This window comes from Aotus nancymaae, unplaced genomic scaffold (genome assembly GCF_030222135.1).
Source record: "Aotus nancymaae isolate 86718 unplaced genomic scaffold, 86718_ANA_hifiasm-v0.15.2.pri h1tg000030l, whole genome shotgun sequence".
Lineage (NCBI taxonomy): Eukaryota > Metazoa > Chordata > Mammalia > Primates > Aotidae > Aotus > Aotus nancymaae.
In genome coordinates, this window is record NW_026988443.1 from 545,302 (window position 1) to 565,822 (window position 20,521).

At 48.0% G+C, this 20,521-nt stretch overlaps 1 protein-coding gene and 1 long non-coding RNA gene across 3 annotated transcripts; one reads left to right on the forward strand and one right to left on the reverse strand.

Moving 5' to 3' along the window:
• Window positions 1-20: 20 nt before the first annotated feature.
• LOC105707359 (fumarylacetoacetate hydrolase domain-containing protein 2A) lies at window positions 21-10,665 on the reverse strand. The gene is made up of 8 exons (XM_021671737.2): window positions 10,578-10,665; window positions 7,337-7,587; window positions 5,960-6,176; window positions 2,517-2,576; window positions 2,076-2,238; window positions 611-719; window positions 391-478; window positions 21-249 (listed from the first exon to the last, which is right to left on the reverse strand). Exons 2-8 carry the CDS (start codon window positions 7,579-7,581, stop codon window positions 187-189), a joined length of 945 nt encoding a protein of 314 aa, XP_021527412.2. The 5' UTR covers window positions 7,582-7,587; window positions 10,578-10,665; the 3' UTR covers window positions 21-186.
• A 134-nt stretch (window positions 10,666-10,799) lies between these two features.
• Window positions 10,800-16,340, forward strand: LOC105707367 (uncharacterized). Of its 2 annotated transcripts, none has more exons than XR_010344791.1 (4): window positions 10,800-11,041; window positions 12,723-12,805; window positions 13,705-13,939; window positions 15,614-16,340. It is a non-coding gene; the product is annotated as an uncharacterized LOC105707367 (long non-coding RNA). The 2 variants fall into 2 exon arrangements; XR_001105051.3 differs by having other exon boundaries at window positions 13,733-13,939.
• Window positions 16,341-20,521: the final 4,181 nt, after the last annotated feature.

The window sequence follows — 20,521 nt, forward strand, 5'->3', positions numbered from 1 at the left end:
AGCAGAAGCCAAGCTGCTGCTCTGGTCCAATGAGTTTATTGAAGAGAGTTTTCTTTCTCCCTTCTACCTAGAAGAAGAGGCTTGCAGGGCTGGCCCCTGCCCACACCTGGCATTGGGCCTTTCCCTGGGCTAGGCTGAGTGGGAGCAGATGCCTCCCTCCTATGTCGAGGGCCTGTGCAGGAGCCATCACACCACCTTGTTGATGATGACACCTAGTTCTTCAATCTCACACTGGACTTCATCCCCCTTCTGCAACAGAGCAGGAGGCCATGAAGGTGTCAGCCCTTCTGTCAGACTCACTTACATACACACAAGCCTGTACTTCTCAAGTCTGAGCCAAGCCTGCCAGGCCTTTGGGGCCTTTGCTCTCTTTCCTTTTCGCTAACCTACCTTGAGAAAGACAGGAGGTTTCCTGAATACACCAACACCTGGGGGGGTCCCAGTCAGGATGACATCCCCTGGGTAAAAGGTGACAAACCTGGAGCAAAGGAAGAGGACCCGGTGAAACCAGGGGCTGACTGAGGTGGCCACAGCCAAGGGTGGAGGGCTCGCATCAGCCTCCACGTGTGGCAGGTGAAGCGGGGCTGGCAGGACAGGCCTCGTCACTCACTGGGAGACCCAGGCTATCAGCTCCTCTGTCTTGAACACCATCTGGTTGGTGTTGCTGCTCTGGACCACTTCCCCGTTCACTCGGCAGCAGATCTTTAAGTTGTGTGGATCTGAAATGCAAAAATGGTACCTTGAAGTTATCCCTTTCCCCACCTCAAACGTCCCATAGTTCATAAACACAACCGTAGGGGGCCTTCGTGACTTGCCAGGTGAAAAGGCTTTGTGCCTACACTGACTCAGTGCTCTATGTTAGAACTTCCTGTATCCCCACCAAGAGAACCAGGCAGTAGTCACTTGGATGAGTTGAGAGGATGTTCCAGACTCCGAAGGGGGAGAGAAAAATGGCTAGCGTTTTTGTCTTGGAAAAAAAAAAAAGGGCATCTGTCTACAGTATAGGATGACACTTGTAGATACAAAGATGACTTGGCAGGGCCAAGCGTGGTGGCTCACGCCTGTCATCACAGCACTTCAGGAGGCCAGGGCAGGCGAGGACTGATTAAGCTAAGGGGTTCAAAACCAGCCTGGAGAATGTAGTGAAATAATCAAAACTTTAGCCAGGCGTGGTGGTGCATGCCTGTAGTCCCAACTACTCAGGAGGGTGAGGCGGAAGATCTCTTGAGCCCAGGAGGTTGAGGCTTCAGTGAGCTGAGATTGCGCCACTGCACTCCAGCCTGGGTGACACAGAGACCCTACCTCAAAAAAACAAAAAGACTCAACATTGATAGAGCAGTGAGGTAATGGCGCAAGCAGGGAATGAAGCCTCGTGTACTGGAAGCTGCCAGGGGATGGATTACCATGAGAGCATCCTGGCTAACCAGCACGTGGTCTTTGTGTTCTACCCCCTTAAGTAGAGCAGCTGAAACACAATTTAACTTTGCCAAGGACTCTGCATGGGGTGCTGTGAGGCACTGGGGTTTTCAGCATCCTGGCAAGGCTGGCCCACATGGACACCCCCCACCTCCACCACGGTTGTGGGTGGCTGTGCGTTAGAGGCTACGCTCTGCCCTCTGGGCCACTGCCTCTGTCCTGGCACGCTCTCCTCACTGTGTGTGGTCACTGCTGTTGTTTCCACAGTAGCTGGGTGAATCCCACTGGCTCTCATCTCCTGTACTGTGGAAAATGCCTGGGCCTTGCGATAGCTGTGCTCCATGATATTCAACTTAAAGGTTGTTCCAGATGGTGGCAGCCACAGGAAGTCTGATCCACCCATCAGCTCAGAGTTCTTTGTAATTTACTTCATGCATGCAGTTTCATATCCTCTGCAGTCGAGTTCCCTCTAGGGGGCTTGGGAAGGAAGCCCATGGGAAAACTCATGGCTGAGGATAAGAGACTTGCCCTATATGGAGTCAGCAGTGAAAGGACAGCCAGGGAGGGCAGGTGCACAAGTACCTGAACCCACACTCCTCCCTGGAGTGCTGTTCATCTGTGCAGTGGTAGGCACAAGGGGGCAAGCACCAGGGACCTACCTGCTACACTGTCCTTGGTCACCAAGGCAGGGCCCAGAGGGCAGAAGGTGTCGAAGGTTTTTCCCAGCAGCCACTGTTTCCCATTGCGTCTCATTTGCCAGTCACGAGCACTCACGTCATGAGCCACAGTGAAGCCGGCCACGTGGGCCATGGCATCTGTGGCCTATGGGGGCAGGGGATTTGGCCATACAGGAGGTGAGATCACGGGTGACACCAACCCTTATAGCAAAGGATCTCAAAGCCGTTATCCCATGTTAGTAGCCAGAGCCAGCCGAAGGTGGGTGAAGGGCAAGGCAGCGTCAGGGAGCAAGGAGGCTGACCGCTTCCTAGTGTCAGGGACAGCTGGCACTCGTGTGTTGGTGAGTGAGGTCAGCACTAGGAGAGGCAGGAGCTGGGGCTTTTGCTGCACTCTGGCCTGGGAGCCCACCCTTTCCACCTCACCTTGATGTGCTTGCCTTTCTTTCCAATGACCACGGCCAGCTCCACTTCCCAGTCTACCTCCTGTAGGGCGGGAGAGGAGCAGTGAGCCGCAGTGGCTTCTGGGCCCATTGTTTATGCTGGGAGGCTGCACACCATGGATCTCTGTCAGTATGGCTTGGCTACCAGCCCATGTTTGCCATCACCATGAACCAGAGCGACGTGAATGACAAGGGAGGTGTGACTAATAGACCCATACATTCATTTTGGGCAGTGGCAGACAGCGTCATGAGATGCAGGCACAGGTCCCCACCCCACTGTGACTGCAGAAGAGGAACTGGTGTGTCCAGGGGTCTGAGTTTAAGTCACTCTGGATACCTGCAACAAAGGATACATACGAAGTAATACCACCTAGCAATATGTCACCGTACTGTGCCAGGCACTACTCTAAGTGCTTTAATGTATTAACTCACTTTAGTAAGAAGATTGACATTCCACAAAGGACTTGAGTAAGCAATTCATAAAAAGGTAATACACATGGCCACAAAACATGAAAAAATAGCCTCTCCAATAGTCCATAAAGTACAACTACAAAATAGATATAATTTGGCTTTTAAAATTGGCATCTAATAATAAGCAGAATTGGTATAAGTAAGTACACCTGACATCCAGATGTTGGTCTCTATACCATGCCCCACTAAGAAGCACCGAGTTCCTGGGGAAAAAGCTAATTCCAGGTCCAAGACAGACAGTACATGATGAGACTGGAACATCTTAGCCAGAAAGCAAGGATATACTAAAAGTGGTGGGGATGGAACCAACTTAATGGCCCCTCACTGGCCAAACTGAGGTCATCTAAAGAATGTAAATGATGAATTTCAAACAACTGAGTAAAAACAAAAATCATGAATTCACAGTGATATTGAAGACACAGAAATAAAATGGAGGGAGGCAGCTTTTCTGCATAGAAGAATGCCAGCCAATAAAAACAGAAGGCATGATTTAGAAAAGTCATTGTTCTTCTGGGCCTGGTGCAGTGGCTCATACCTGTAATCCCAGCACATTGGGAGGCCGAGGCGAGTGGATCACCTGAGGTCAGGAGTTCAAGACCAGCCTGGCCAACATGGTGAAACCCTGTCTCTACTAAAAATAAAAAAAAATTAGCCAGGTATGGTGGTACATGCCTGTGATCCCAGCTACTTGGAAGGCTGAGGCAGGAGAATCACTTGAACCCAGGAGGCGGAGGTTGCAGTGAGCACAGATCATGCCACTGTACTCCAACCTGTGCAACAGAGCGAAACTCCATCTCAGAAAAACAACAAAAAGGTCATTGTTCTCTAATCCTCGTACAATAATGGATTCAGTAAGGATGACCACAGGATCCCTGGATGAGAAGCTATGGGGCAATAAGATAGTTACGTCTCAAACTACCACCTGTAGATTGCTTATTAATTACAAAAATGGAAATGCATCTTCACAATGGAGGGATCTAGTGAACATCAGGTAAACCAAGTGGTCAAATTCTGGGACTGACATGAGCTTCCCAGTGGAATTGATAAAAATGCTTACCCTGACACTAATCATGAAGAAACAACCAGACAAACCCAGGGTGTGAAACATGCTATGAGATAACTGGACTCTTCAAGGAAACAGCAGGGAGGATTGTTTGAGGTCAGGAGTTGGCAAACCATGGCCAGCTCATGGTCTGCTATAATAAAGTTGGATTGGAACCCCATCATTCATTTCTGTATCACCCCTGGTGGTTTTCATACTACAGCAGCAGAGTTCAATTGTTGCAAAAGAGACCATATGACACTCACAGCCTAATATTTACTAATTGGCCCTTGATATGGTTTAGCTCTGTTTCCCCACCCAAATCTCATCTTGTAGCTCCCATAATTCCAACGTGTTGTGGCAGGGACTTGGTGGGAGATGACTGAATCATGAGGGCAGGTCTTTACCATGCTATTCTTGTGATAATGAATGTGGGTCTCATGAGATTTGATGGTTTAAAAATGGGAGTTTCTCTGCACAAGTTCTTTTTCTGCCTGCTCCCATCCATGAAAGATGTGACTTGCTCCTCCTTGCCTTCTGCCATGATTGTGAGGCTTCCCTAGCCACATAGAACTGTAAGTACAATTAAACCTCTTTCTTTTGTAAATTGCCGTCTTGGGTATGTCTTTATCAGCAGCCTGAAAACAAACTAATACAGTCCTTTAAGAAAAAGTCTATGGAACACAGTTCTAGATTGAAACCACTAAAGAGATATAACTGAATACAATGTGTGGCCTTGGTTGATCATGGGGCAACAAACAAAGTAACGAAATTAAAAGTCATCTTTGGGGCAGTCAGCAGTACTTCCAATTGGGAATTGGGACAACTGGATTACATATTAAATATTATTCAAGTTAATTTTCTTGGTTGTGATAATGGTAGTATGGTCATGCAAGTCATTGTCCTTATTCTTAGAAGATGCCTATTTAAGTTTTTATGACTAAATCGTCTTAGTATTTGCAATGTTTTAAAAGGTCCTCTCCACCCTATGCCCTGCAAACACACACACACACACACACACACACAAGTGTATGTTTGCCATATGGTGGGCAGGGAGAAGGCAAGGGAGAAAGAGCAAATATGGCCAAATGTTTACAATGAAACCAGGTGAAAAAGTATCTGAGCATTCACTTTATTATTTTCTTAGCTTTTCCATAATTTCCATGACATTTCTAAAATAAAAATTTGAGAGAAAAAGTAATCAGTGCTAGTAAGGGTATATACACTAATGGTAAATGCGTAAATTGCTTTTACAATTTTTTTTAAAGGCCAATTGGCAGAATTTTTCAAAAGTTTTGAAAAACTGTCTATACTTTGACATATTTAAATTCTAAGGGTTCATTCAAAAAAATAATTAATGGACATGCAAAGTGTTTAGAAAAGGATGTTTATTGCAACATTTATTCATAGGAGACAAAAACTGGAAATAACCATCCAGCAGTAAGTTACTCGGGAATATAACTACCCTGTCCAACAGAAAACTCCATGGTAATGTAAAATACGTCAGGGAGAGTATTTAATGACATGGAAAAATGCTTCTGATGCAGTCTTAAGTTAAAGGTAAGTATATGTACAGTATAAACATATACAGGAGTGGAGAAACGCTGGGAAGACAGACAGAAAAAAATTAATATTGTGAGTCCTGGGTAGTGGGAATATGGGTGATGTAATTTTTTAATGTTTATCTCTATTTTATTAATTTTCTACAATGAAGGTGTATTGCTTTTGTAATTGGGAAAACAGGTACATTAACTTTATTTCCAAGGCCAGTGTTATTACTTTGTGTATAATTGCCTAGAGTTTCTGTTGAATGCACTATTGAGTGAGAGGTGGCTCCAGTAGGCTGAATACTGAGCTCAGAAAACCCTTCTGGTGGGCCCAGTGACTAGGGAGAGCAGTGGGGAGGCACTGACCTGGCTCTCTGGTGGGAGGACCACCTCATCATAGGGCCCCACGATGGAGCTGGCAAACTTGCTGAAGATGATGGGCTCCTTGGGCACGGGCACATTCTGTTCTTTGCAGTGGTCCACGTAATTCATGCCCACACACACCACCTTATCTGGCCGCGTGACTGGAGCCAGGAAGGTTACCTCTGACCGTGGTAGGACTGGCAACTGGGCAGCCAAGGCTCTGTAGAGACCAGAGCAAGTGAGACGGCCTGGATGGGAACAGGTCGCAAATCCCAGGCAAGTTGGGCAGATCCTGCAGCAGCTACAGGTTTTGCTTTTTGAAATGATTTCCTAGCTCTATCAATCATCAGAGTCAGTGTGAAAATCAAGCCCAGCTACTGTCCTTTGATATCAGAGCAGGGCTGTTATTTATCCAGTGTTGATTTCCTCTTCCCCTTAGGTAACTCATGTCCACGTAAGAGAATTCAAAAGATACAAATTGGAAAACATGGAAAGGTTTCCCTTTCCCCTTCTAGTTACCCTATTCCCCTGGCTCTTCACTGCTACTCTATAGATATTCTTCTCACACCCTTTTGTATGGAAATGATAGCACACTATTTAGACCTGTTAAAAAAACAAGTGATTTTGGAGATCTCTCCGTAACAATATGTGACAATACATAGAGAGCATCCTCTTTTTCTCTTGTGGCTGCATATTACTGCTCTATAGAGATATACCCAAGTCCCTAATGAGGGGCATGAGGTTGTTTCCAATCTTTGCAGAATATGGCAATATGGGAACATACAGTTAATGATACTGTGGGCTGGGAAATATTTGTATTTTTTCCCATTTTAATAGATGAAAATGACATCTTTAAAGTGTTGTTAATTTATTGTTCATCAACTCCTTAGACCAGATTCTACAGGGCCCCAGGCTTCAGGGACACTCTCACCTAATCCAGTGCAAACCCAGGAACAACTGTATTGTAGAAAACCTCTTTGCAGTCCTCTCTCCTTGCAGGATCCAGGAGTCTAAATCACTCCCCTAGCTACATAGATGCCTTTTAGGACCCCTAGTCCCAGACCTGTCAGTCAAGGACTCCACTCCCAGAGGAGGCAGTATGATGAAGTACAGAGTCCTGGTTCCAGCACCAAATGTATGGCCTTGGGATGGTTAATCACCTCCCCTAGGCCTCAGTTTTCCCCTCTGAAAATTGAAGGTGTTGTTATATAAGATTTCTAAGCATCTTTAAAGAGAACATGTGGGAAAGGAAAGGTGGGGTTACTCTGATCACTTGCAAAAGAGCTACTTGTTGGTGCCGTTTCCCAGAGCAGGGATGGGGTGGGAGGGTGCAGGGGGACCAGGGCAGCTGCTTCAGGGCGATGCTGCCCACTTACTTACCTTCTTGCCACTGACAGGGTGGCTTCTCCCTGCTCAAGGAACTGTGTCATCATCCTGGGGAGCGTGGGGTCAAAGGCATTGAGGTTGATAACTCCTCCACCATTCCCTGTTTCCAGGCCCAAGTGAGGCCCCACCAGGTGGGGTGCCTGGAACTGCACTAGTCTCATGTCTCTGGATGGTTGAAAGGACCACTTCTGAGCCTGCAGCAGAGCTGTGAGCAACCTTCTTCTACCAGAGACCAGCATCAGAGCCTGCAAAGAAAAAAGCAGGATCCATGAGATGGAGGATCCCAGAGCCATCATCAGGATCCCTGAAATTCCTAGGGCTATAGCCCCAGACCCTTTGCCCCATCAACTCTTCCCTGCATACCACATGGGAAGTGGTCCAGGCTTGTATTTTACCTTGCTGTACTTCATAAGGTGAAACTTTTCTAGAGGAGCAACTACTATGTGCTAGGCACTAAGTCCCAGGGATTCCAGGGTTCCTTCAACCAGTGCTTTCTGAAAGTTCCCACTGTGCTTGGCTCTGCTGCAGGCATTGGGGAAACAATGTAGCTCAAACTCAGCCCTGCCATTCTCCCTGCAGAGGTCACAGATGTTAACAACTGACCTAAGATTCAGCTATCAGGACTAGTGCTGTGAAGATGATCAGTGGTCCTACTCTTATCTAGTTTCTTCAGGAAGTGATATGAGCTGAACTGGGTTGAATGAGCAGGACCAGGAATTAGCTGAGAGACTGCTGGTGGAATAGGCTTCACAGCGGCCATATGAAAATGATTTTAAACGTTAATTTGTTCCTGTTAACCTCCTACTTAAAATGGTTTCCAATGGTCACATGATCAAGCTAGACCCTCTACCAGGCTGTCCCAGTCTTCTAGGAGTAGTGCCTCACCTGCCTCTCTAGATAATTATTTCTTTCTCCTGATACAGAACAAGTTGCCTGAGGGAAGAGGTTGCAGACCAACAGCAGGGTCTGGGCCTGATGGGTATCACTTGTAATCTCCTCCCTGGGTCCAGGGGACACGTCTGTCTCTTTCACGGCCTAGCACTGTGCCTGCTGCACAGAAGGCTCTCAGTGACATTCTGCTGAATTAACAAATGAGAGAAGCAGGGCCTTGACTTTTCACTACTTGGGAAAGCTTAGTGCTTGTTAACTTCAGGAGACACAGTTGTGCCTTTCCTCCTCAAATCACCTAGAAAGTATCCACAAGGGCCGGGCAAGGTGGCTCACGCCTATAATCCCCAGCACTTTGGGAGACTAAGGTGGGTGGATCACTTGAGGTCAGGAGGTCAAGACCAGCCTGGCCAACATGGTGAAACCCTGTCTCCACTAAAAATACAAAAAATTAGCTGGGAGTGGTGGCTGGCACCTGTAATCCCAGCTATTAGGGAGGCTGAGACACAGGAATCGGTTGAACCCAGGAGATGGAAGTTGGAGTGAGCCGAGATCGCAGCACTGCACTCCAGCCTGGGTGACAGAGCAAGACTCTATCTCAAAAATAAAAAATAAAAAAATCCACAGGGCTCAGGTCCTGTTTTGAGTCCAAGGCTCCACTTAAAGACAAACACTACCCTTTTGTTTTGTTCTTAATCCAAGTCTGGCCTCTATTCCTTACCACATAGTGCCTTCCCTGAATTGCTCCTTGCTCTTACAGTAAAGGTTGTTTGTATAGCCTTTTATGCCCCAAAATGTGGAGGCAGCTGAGCCCTAGCCTCTTGGTCCTCACCTGGATGATTCAATCTGCCTTGTTCAGTTAAAGACTCCTTAGACTTAGGTCACCAGTGTTGTGGCCCACCAATCTGACCAGAAAACCGAGGGCTTTGAGTTCCCTGCCCTGCTGTCTAACACAAGCACCAACTGTGCCACTGTCAAAAGGCTGTTCAAGCCAAACTGCACACGCTCAGACTCCACACCCAAAAATAATGGTAACTGCTGCCACTGAATGCCAACTATTAAGTGCTCTATCTACAATGTCTGATTTAATTCTTGACAATTGTGGAATGTTAGCCCCATGTTACAGATGAAAAAATTAAAGCTGAGCAAGGTTAAGGGATTTGGCCAAGGTTACGCAGTCCTAGAGCTAGGAGGGGAAGGCGTTGGGATGTGAATCCAAGTCCAGGTGACATTGAAGTCCTTGGTTCAGAAGCTTGAAATGCAAGCAAGAAAATCTAACTTCAGCCCCCATTACCCTACAGGACTTTGTCTTTTTTTTTTTTTTTTTTTTGAGACAAAGTCTCCCTCTGTCACCAAGCTGGAGTGCAGTGGCTGGATCTTGGCTGACCAAAACCTCCACCTCTCGGGTTCAAGGGATTCTCTTGCCTCAGCCTCCGGAATAGCTGGGATTACAAGCATGTGCCACCACATCCAGCTAATTTTGTATTTTTAGTAGAGACGGGGTTTCACCATGTTGGCCAGGATGGTCTCTATCTCTTGACCTCGTGATCCACCCGCCTCGGCCTCCCAAAGCGCTAGGATTACAGGTGTGTGACACTGGTGGTGTCACCGGTGGTGAGAAATGGCGACCTTCCATAGGAAATCCTTAAAGATTGTGGTGAGAAGCAGGGACCTCCACAGGAGATCCTCCAAAGGCCCTCAAGATTGTGGTGAGAAGCAGGGACCTCCACAGGAGATCCCCCAGAGGCCCTAAATGCTAACAGCCATGCGTGGGGAAAGTACAGGCGCCCTCTGGCTGTTGCCTCAGGGACAAGGCTGGTTACCTGCTTTCCAAGAGAACCCGGGCCCCACTGACTGCGCCCTTCCCACATGACACACATGCAGGTTCATTCCAACCTTACGGCAATCCCCTCAGGTAAAGCGCCCTCATTTTACACAAGGGGGCACTGACTCTCAAAGGGGTGAAGTCACGTGCCCAAGGTACTCGTCAGAAAGTGGCCCTGGGGTGTCTGCAGCAACCACTATGTCACGCAGCCCAAGCTCAAGCCAACTCTGCAAGAGTCCGTAAGCAAAGGGGCGGTGACCTGAGGTGGAAACAGCAGCCTCCATCTTCCAAGGCCTGAGACGGGGGTGTGCACATCGGATCCCAAACCACAGTCCATTCGCCTGGAACCCGCGCCAGTCCCCCAGTTTCCCTATATGCCCAGCTCCATCCCCGGCAGTTAGTGAGCGCTCACACATGTCCGTGTGGTCAGTAGCGGCCGGGGACCCGGTTCCAGTTCCGCCCTCAGCGGGAGACCCGTGCCAGGGACACTTTTCTGGTCTGACCTAGCCAGGCCCGTCCTACCTGCGCTATAGGGTTAGGGCTCGCGGGGGCCGGAGGTCAAGGGCTGCGGGCGCCTGAGCACCGGCACCAGTGACCGCGGCCAGCCGGGAAACTGCAGCAGCGGCGAACCTTGGGACACTAGGCCGGCTTACCGGAGAGAGGCGCGGTCGCGCCCCTGTGACGTCACAGGCAACGGGCAATAGCGGGGCGCCAATTCCCGGAGGGGCGGGGCCAACGCAGGACAGGGCGGTTCCGGGCGGTCCTCAGGCTCCTGGCACAGCTGGGCCGCAGGCGCTTTCCCCGCAGACGCTCCCTCTCGGAGGGACCCTGCGCTTTCCCGAGCCCGAGAGTAGGCGCTGCCCGAAAGTTTTTCCCTAAACGCCTTGCTGGCCTCACCCAGTGTCGGCCCTGTTCTGGGCTTGGCGCCGTTCTCATCGCTGGGGAAAGTGGTGGAGGAGACCAAGGCAGCCTGCTGGGTGGCAGAGGTTTGTGGCTTCTGATTGTGACATAGGTCGTTGAGGAGGGGAGGGATGACTGCCCCTGTTTTACTTACGGGGAACTTGGGGCCAGAGCTGTTTTCCCAGGGTGACACAGGCAGTGAGTAGTGGAGCTGGCATTCCTGACCCCAAAGCCCAGCGTTTCCCAGCCTCTCTCAGCAGCCCGGCCTTCACCTGCACTGCTGGGCGCAGGTGGGGAAGTGGGGAAACGAGGCTCCATCCCCGGCAGAGGGCAGGCACGCAGGGAGCAGCGGCTGAACTCCACAGACAGCTACAGCTAGCTCTTCAGCTGCTGGCTTTGAAGAGTGTTAGGGGCTCTGGGCAAGAAGCCCCCACATTACTCAAGGACCAGGTCATCAAGGGGTTTACTTGTCCCACGAAGGAGTCTGGATCTTGTTTAAGTGCACAGGAGACCGCTGGAAGGTCCTTACCGGCGTGCCATGGCCCGACTTGTGTTTGAGAAGTTTTTCTCTGGCCACCCCTGTAAGGAAGGAAGGGTATCTGGGTGAGTGGTGCAAGTGAGAACAATGGTGGTGTGTGGGGGAGAAGGTGAGTGTCCAGAGATGTTCAGGAGGAAGAACTGACAGCTTTGGATGACGGGAGGTGGAAGTGGGAAGGACGTCCAAGGCCGACTCCTGGGGTTCTCTAGCCGGATAGGTGCAGGGCTATTCATGGAGACAGGGCTTCTGGAGGAGCAGCGGGTCTGGGGAGAGGATGGTGAGCTCTGTTTTGCATGGGACATCCAAAGGGCATTGCATGGTGGGCACTTGGAGACATGGGTCAGGAGCTTGGGACTTGAGCCTGACTTGCAGAAGAAGGTCACCACAGATACAGAATTGGAACCTGTGGGGGTGGCTGTAACCAGGGGGATGCGCTGAGGAGAACCTGGCACAAGCATTTCACTAAGCCATAGCTCCCAAAGACTTTCTGAAAAGATAAGTTACAGCCTGGAAGAAAATATCTGCAAAGCATACGTTTGATAAAAGACTTGTATCCGGAATATAGAAAGAACACTTAAAAGTCAATTGATAAAATCAAGCAATTCAGTTTTTTAAATGGACAAAATATTTGAACAGACACTTCACCAAAGAAGATATACAGACGGAAAATTAAGACATGAAAAGATGCTCAACACCATTAATCATTAAGGATATGCAAATTACAAGCACAATGTGACACCATCTCACACCTACTAGAATGGACAAAGAAGACTGATTATACCAAGTCTTGGCCAGAGTGTGGAGGACCTGGGACTTCTTGTATACTGCTGATGGGATCATAAAATAGTACCACCACGATTGAAAACCATTTGGCAGTGTATGAAGAGAGTTAAACATACACCTACCATATGATCTAGCCATTTCACATGTGACGATTGACAGTATTGAATTTTACCTTTGCCCTTTGCTCCTAGAAATACTGAAGGTTAAGGAATCCCTCCACTCTTTGGTTCCAGAAAATATCCTACTGGAAAGAACCAGTGACTTTCCATATAACTTGGATAAGACTCCAAGATGCTCCCTTGTTTATCCATGACCCAGCCAGACACAGACCCTCTAAATTCCCATTCTTGGCTTCATAAATGATTAGCTGGACTGCTTGTCCCCACGCATCAATAAGAACACACTGCCTGTAACCAAACTTTGGTTCAAATTCTCTCCTCCTCCAGTCCCCTGAGCTTTGGACCACCAGCAGCTTGTGGCAACCCACAGCCCTCCTGAGAGTCCCTCCTGAGAAAAGACTGTCCTCAAGGTAAGACCTGCTTGATTGTGACACTTCTGCTCAGCCCACTTTTCCATAACAGTTCTTTCTAGCCAAGTTGACTCCTCCCTATACAAGATTAGCCACTTGCCTAACTCCTGAGACACTTGCTGATCATATGGGGAGCCCGAGAGTAGGCACACTGCAAAGTTTCCCTATTGCAATAGTCCCCTCCACGCCCCCAGAACAATCCTTTAGAATTAATTCCTTACAGAATCCAGATTTTTTTTTGTTTTATAGTAGCTACCCGAGAAATGAAAAAATATGCAACGACTTACACATAAATGTTCACAGAAGACTTTTTATAAAATTTCTAAACTAGTAACAACTCAATTTTTCATTAACAGGTGAACATGTGAACACTCTGTGTATATCCACATTAGGGAATACTACTCAGCAATAAAAAGGGACAAATTGTTGATACAGTATGGATATATATCAAGATAGTTATTTAAAGTAAAAAGAGCATATTAAAAATGAGTATGTATGGGATTATTTCATTTGTATAGAGTATCCTTGGGGGATACCTTCAAAGACCACTAGCAGATGCCTGAGACTGCGGACAGTACCTAACCCTTCCTATGCCATGTCTTTTCCTATACATGCCAGTGATCAAATTTGATTTAATTAAGATGAAGCTAATCTGGTGCCACATGGTTGCAGTCAGTCAGAATATGTTTCTGTTCACATCTTCCACCCAGAAATCTAATGCCTTTTCCGCCCTAACTAAGCTCTTTTCATACACTGTAGCCGTAACTTTTGCAGTTTGAGGTGCAACAGCAAACCTGGCACAAATTTCTTTTTCCTTCTTCACTGTTTCATGGGTAGAAGATTCGTTGTTTCTGTAGATCTTAGCAACCTCATTATGTGATTTTTTTTCTTTTTTTAAGTCAAGACTGTTCCCATTTTCACTTAAAGGAAAGCTTCTCTTTGGCATATTGGAATTGGTGGCACCACTCCCGTTTTGCTATGGAGCCATTATGAAGTCAAATGAGGGTGCCTTGCACAGAAGCACTGCGGTACTGTGACAGTGGATCTAATCATGGAGTCAGCTCCTTGGTGACTAAGGGGCAAGGAGAGCAGACATCATGGGGAAGCCGAACAGAGGAATGATCCCCCTCCCAGGTAGGATGGAGCAGGACAGTGCAGGATTTCATGACGCTACACGGAAAAGCACATAATTTAAAACTTATGAATTGCTTATTTCTGCAATTTTCCATTTCATATTTTTGGGCCATGGATGACCTGAGCAACTGAAGTTTCAGAAAGCAAAATCATGGATAAGAAGAGACTGTAGTACACTAGAAATGCAAAGGAATGTGTAGTGACAGGAAACAGACCAGTGGTTGCTTAAAGTGGAGGTGTAGACACCTCCTTGGAGAAACTGCTTGTACCTAGGGCCAGAGATGGTAGAGAGCTGGACAACTCCAGGGTGGTAAAACAGAGACCATAAGACTGGCAGAATGGACTTTTTGTGGCCTATTATAAATTATTTATAAATAAGACCTAAGGCCATGCCAGGCAAAAGTCACATACCCCTACACTAAAAGAAAAATGTTCTAACTTGCCAGCTGCCGGTTGCTAACTGATGCCCCCAGACTTCCGACTTCATTCCACAAAGCATAACTATAGGTTTGATTGAACAAGAGACTGACTTCAGTAATTTTTTCCTGATTAAGACACCACTGACCATGCACTGGTTCTGGCCAGTTTATAGAGGCTGCTCACTGAGTGCTTTTGTGTTTTTTTTTTTTTTTGAGGCAGGATCTGGCTCTGTTGCCCAGGCTGGAGTGCAGTGGCATGATATTGGCTCACTGCAACTTCTGCCTCCTGAGCTCAAGCCATTCTCCCACCTCAGCCTCCCAAGTAGCTGGGACCACAGGCATGCATTGCTGCACCTGGCTAATGTTCTTTTACCTTTTTGTGGGAAGAGATGGCCAGGGGCAGACCTGTGTTGCTTATAGTTAAACAATTACAAGCTTGCTTTGCTTTTTATGCACTGAGATTTGTGCCACGGATCATATCCAAACTATGGTGCAGCAAAATAAAAGCAGAGATCAAGCGGTAACAGGAGGCCTGTGGTAAAGACCATCTGAGAGCACCTGTAACCGCGGAGCACTGCAGGACTTTAGGCTTTCAGGCTCCAGGCTTGCATATGGAGACCTGACGCACCTCAGCCTCTCTGCTTTTTCCTCTGAAGTGCCTGCTTTTGGTTTCTGCTAAAGGCCACGTTTCCCTGCCTGTGGGATGACCAGCCTGCAGGTAGCTACCCTTTCTAAGAGATAAAGCTCTCCTGGCTAAATTTCTATATTTTGTGACTTTTTCAGTTGGCAATGTGGCAGAATAACCAGGAAGGAAATAAAAGCTTTTGATCCCTGCTTTCTCCATGGCCACCCTTATGATGTGGGTTGGTTTTGCCAAGAATTCTTTGTCACTGCCTCAATGCACACCCAACCAAAAAGGCAGCTTGCTCCTTTCTCTGCCTTTTCCTCACTCTGGCTGGTGACTCACAGGTTTAACAGAGAAAACAAAAGCCCTCACTTGGGGGGAATAACCTCCATTTCCTACCCCTACTCCCTGAGGCCTTCCACACCTGCACCTGCCGTGTGCTGGCCCCGCAGATGGGGAGAGTCCCCCTTCCCAGGCCTCAGGTCCTGCATAGGAGCCCCTGAACCTTGGTTGCCTTACACTGAGAATTAATCCGTATTCCTCTTGAGCAGGTCTCTGCCTATTCAGCAGGTCCTTCCCTCTCTCTCTACCTTAAATAAAACCAAGCAAAAGTCTTCTTTGGTCTGTCAGGTCTCCATCTGCAAGCCTGGAGCCTGAAAGTCTGAAGTCCTGCTTGCCCCAGCTGACATCTCCCACCCCGTGCCTAAGTTCGCCAGTGTCCCTGATCACCCAGAGGAGCTTCCCCAGACAAGCCTCTCACCCAACCCTGCCATCTTAACTGTTCTTACGATAATGGAAATACCTCTCACCCAACCCTGCCATCTTAACTGTTCTTACGATAATGTAAATGCCTCTCACCCAACCCTGCCATCTTAACTGTTCTTACGATAATGTAAATGCCTCTCACCCAACCCTGCCATCTTAACTGTTCTTACGATAATGGAAATGCCTCTCACCCAACCCTGCCATCTTAACTGTTCTTACGATAATGGAAATGCCTCTCACCCAACCCTGCCATCTTAACTGTTCTTACGATAATGGAAATGCCTCTCACCCAACCCTGCCATCTTAACTGTTCTTACGATAATGGAAATGCCTCTCACCCAACCCTGCCATCTTAACTGTTCTTACGATAATGTAAATACTTCTCACCCAACCCTGCCATTGTAACTGCATGTATACTCCTTGTCCCTACCCCCCACTACTGTAACTGAACTTACTCTGCAACACCCCTGCCCCCCAAAAAACTACCCAAACCTATAAAACCAGCTCCTATCCCACTGCCCTTTGCTAATGCCCTTTTTGGCCTTAGCCCACCTGCACCCAGGTGAATAAACAGCCATGTTGCTTACACAAAGCCTGTTTGAAAGTTCTCTTCATTCAAAGCGCATGTTTTTCAACATGGCCCCACTTCCCTCCAGCTGCCCTTCCCACATGGCTTGCCAGCCTTCCTTGGAAAGTCTCCCACATGAGCTAATTCCAAATGAATCTTAGCTTGGATTTCCTTGTCTCCCATTCATTCCTCATTCTTCCTGATCTGATCTTTGCCCCAGTCCTCCCAATGAAACAAGTCTTAGTTAAGTTCTCAATGACTTCCATGGTACTAATACCAAAAGACACTTTACGTGATTACCTCTCAGCACTCGTGGCCTTTCTGGGCCATTTCCCTGTGCTTTAAATACCACCTTCCCGTGGTTTTTGCAGCAGTGGTGACTGGTTGCCCTCCAGTATTCTTTCTCCCCCTCTTCCTTAGCAGTAAAACCCCATTTATTTGCTAGATACATGGCTGCCTAGAATAGAGAGACTCATTTCTCCGTCACGCTTTGAGGCTACATGAGAGTAGCCTAACCAGAGTCTAACCAGACTACATGAGAGTAGTCTGGTTAGCAAGATCTAAATAGAAAAGTTTGGGGGTTGAAGGAATTATTGAAACAGAACCAGCAGGCCCTTATTCTTCACTGTACTTATTTCTGCTGGCTGAAATGTGAATGTGATGTCTGGAGCACAAAGGGCCATCTCGGGCCTTGAGGTGACAGGCTACGGAGCTGGGAGCTGGATCCCTGAGAATTGTTGAGCTGCCAAACAAATGCCAAACAGTGCTCTGTTGGCCTTTTATGCAAGAGAGAGAAAACAAAATCCATGGTTTTTAAAAGCTACCATTATTCTGGATCCCCATTACTTGCAGCCAAACATAGTCTCCATTGATAGGTCTTCTGTCATATCACATTGTTTTCAATTTTCCTCCTCTATCTGGGTCATTTTTCAAACTCTCTCCTCCGTCCAACCTATAAATGTTAGTGCCTCTCAAAGCACAGTACTTATGTCTCTTCTCACTCAATAGGATCCCTCAGGCCACATTTTTCGTGCTTGATGGCTTAATTATCAACTACAGAAAGAAGATTCACGTGTATAACTCCATAAACTCAGCTGTCTATCGGACACTTCCATTTTGATGTCTCAAAGGCCCACAAACTCAACATGAACTCATGATTTTTCCACATCAAATGTGGTCCTCTTCTGTATCTCAGAGGATGTCATGGCATCCTCCAGCCATTCACCTGGGCAGCCCCCAAACCAGAATTCTGTCTTTGCCCTTTCCTCACCTTCACTCCCATTTGCATCTTCATATCTTGGCAACTTTACCTCCCCACATCATCTGAACCAATAGACTTCCCACTATCCCAGGCCAAGATGCAAATTGATCCTGCCTGGCTGCACTCCCACTATGGCCTTGGTGATGATCTACAAACATGTCCTCAAATTATTTGGCATGCCTTCCATGTCCATAGCCTTTATTGTAGGTGGAACCTAGCAATTCACTTCTGATGAGTAGAGTATGGGGGAAGGACCCTGCATTCCTTCCACTACTAGCCTATCAGTCTGCTTGGTTGCTGCAACAAATACCATAGCGTGGGGGGCTTAAACAGCAGCCATTTGTCTCCTCATTTCTGGAGGCCAGGCGCCTGAGATCACAGTGTCGGTGGGCTGGGTTCTTCTGAGGCCTCCTCCTTGGCTTGCAGGTGACTGTCTCCTGGTTGCCTCTGCACATGGTTGTCCCTCTGTGCACATGTGGCGCTTGTGTTTCTTTATGTGTCCTAGTCTCCTTTCCTTATAAGGATGCCAATCTGGTTGAGTGAGGGCCCACCGTAGAGCCCTCATTTTAATTGAATTACCTCTTTAAAGGCCCTATCACCAAATCCAGTCACGTTCTGAGGTACTGGGTTAGGACTTCAACATGTGGATGAGGAGGGGTGCATGCAGTCCATCACAACTAGGTTCTAATTGGTGACCCAGCTTCTTCCTGGCCCTCAGGACAGTGCATCAGTCTAGGCCTGATCAGGAGAGAGAAATCACACAGGAATTGGAATAGACTGAGTTTAATACAAGGAAGTAGCAACTATGACATGGGATTGGAGCCATGAGGGATTGGCTGTTAAGAAGTAAAGAGAACTCTAAGGACTAAGGAAGGACCAAGATACAAGGAGCAGCCAAGTTGGGTGCAGTGGTTTACACCGGTAATACCAGTCCTTTGGAGGCCAAGGCAGGAGGATCCCTTGGGCCCAGGAGTTTGAGACCAGCCTGGGCAACATAGTGAGATGCTGTCTCTACAAGAAAAAATTAAAAAACATAGCCAGTAGCATGGGACCTGTGGTCCTAGCTACTCAGGAGGCTGAGTTGGGAGGATTGCTTGAGCTAGGGAGGTTGAGGCTGCAGTGAGCCATGATCATGCCACTGCACTCCAGCCTGGGCAATAGAGGGCAACCCTGTCTCAAAAAAAAAAAAAAAAAAAAAAAGCAGCCAAACTCCTAAGATCCAAGGAAGCACCAAGGAAGAAGCTCCCACCCCACAGACCATGAGATCCAGACCTTGCTAGAGACAGCAGAGGGGGTGCTGTAGTTTTGTGCTGGTGAAACTCACTGAAATCTTGCATCCATTGTAGCAACCATATTCCTCCTGGAACCAAATTTTACCCTTGGACATCAGGACCCATCACTGCAGCCACTGGATCAACCCTCTTGTTTTGCCTGTTGATTCAGTGGCATAAGGAACCCAAAGTGACCAGGAAGCAGTCTTAACTTCTCTTTCTCCTGGGGGAGGCACTCTCCCTTTGAGTACTAATGTCTCCAGGCCAGCAAAGCTCAAAGTGGCCAGGACGGGAAACAGAACTGCTGTGAGAGTTATTAAATGTACTCGTGAGAGAAGCACTCTCACTTCTTATAGTCCATAGACCATCCTGGGCAGGGAAGTTGAAACCCTCTAGAATACGAGTCCTGTCGGGCAAAACCTCTGCCCCTTCCATGATGGAGGGGGTCCAGTGTAACCAACCTGCCACGAGGTGGCTAGCTAGTTTCCATGGGGAATGGTGCCATAGCAGGGACTTGACATTGGTCTCTGTTGCTGGCAGACTGAGTCTGAGCAGTGGTGTTAGCCAGGTCCACCTTGGGAAGGGGAAATCCATGTAGTTGAGACCACACATAGACCCCATTCCTGCCACCATTCTTTCCACCATCTCTTACTCCAGACAGCCAAATATACTGCTCAAAGTTCTATCCATTGGAGGACTTTCTTCACCACTGCCCTTCAGATTCATCCCTGAGTGGGGCTGCCATCTGCAGCTTGTCACTTTTGGGTGGCATCAGCAGATTGTACAGATCCATCCATAAGTCTTGCTTGAGTTTCTTCTTCCTCAGTAGACTGACCCTAAAGAACATGCAGAAAGCCATAGGCAGGCATTGAGGGAGAGGAAGCAATGCAACTGAACCTGATGTCAAGGGAACGTGAGCCACCTGCTCCTGCAGCTTAGCTGTCCCTTCCCCACTGCCTGAGCGCCGACTCTTATCTGCCACTTCCACTTGATGGCACATACAGCTTATGACTAGGTGGGTCTGACAATACAGATTGTTTTGGGAAGCTCAGGCCACATGGTCGCCTGACAGCACATGGTTAGGTGTTCAGTCTTTACCAAAGCTCAACAGCAAAGCTAGAAGCTTTGTTCTCCTATTAGTGCCTTCCAGAGGCTCCGCAGCTCGTGTGTATCGGCCATGAACACTCCAACCATCAAGTGACTCCCACCTCAGCTGCTGTCTAATTGCAACTGGCATGAGTGACTGTGTTAGGGATCACCTAGCAGCCCTGTCAAGCCCTGGCCTTGTGACATGTGAGAAAGCTCAGTGGCTGCCCTGGCCTTGTGACATGTGAGAAAGCTCAGTGGCGGTGTGGCAATAGCCAAACAGAGTAGTCTCCTCCCTGGTTTCTCTGCATACTTGGGTCCTCTCCAATCTGGTGTCCATGTTTCAGTCAGAGTGGGGTTTTCAAAACACCAATTTAATTTAATACACTTCAGTGGCTCCATGCTGCTCTCGGGCTGAGGTCAAAGCCTTTGGGGTGGCTCTGCCCTGTGGGCCTCTCCCATTTCCCCAGCATTTGCCTCTGGGATCTGGCCGCAGCCCCTGGCAGTGCTGTCTCCCTCCCACCCCTCACCCTTTTTCCCAGCCTCACTCCTCCTTATCCTGCAGACTGGGCTCAAAGGCTGCTCCT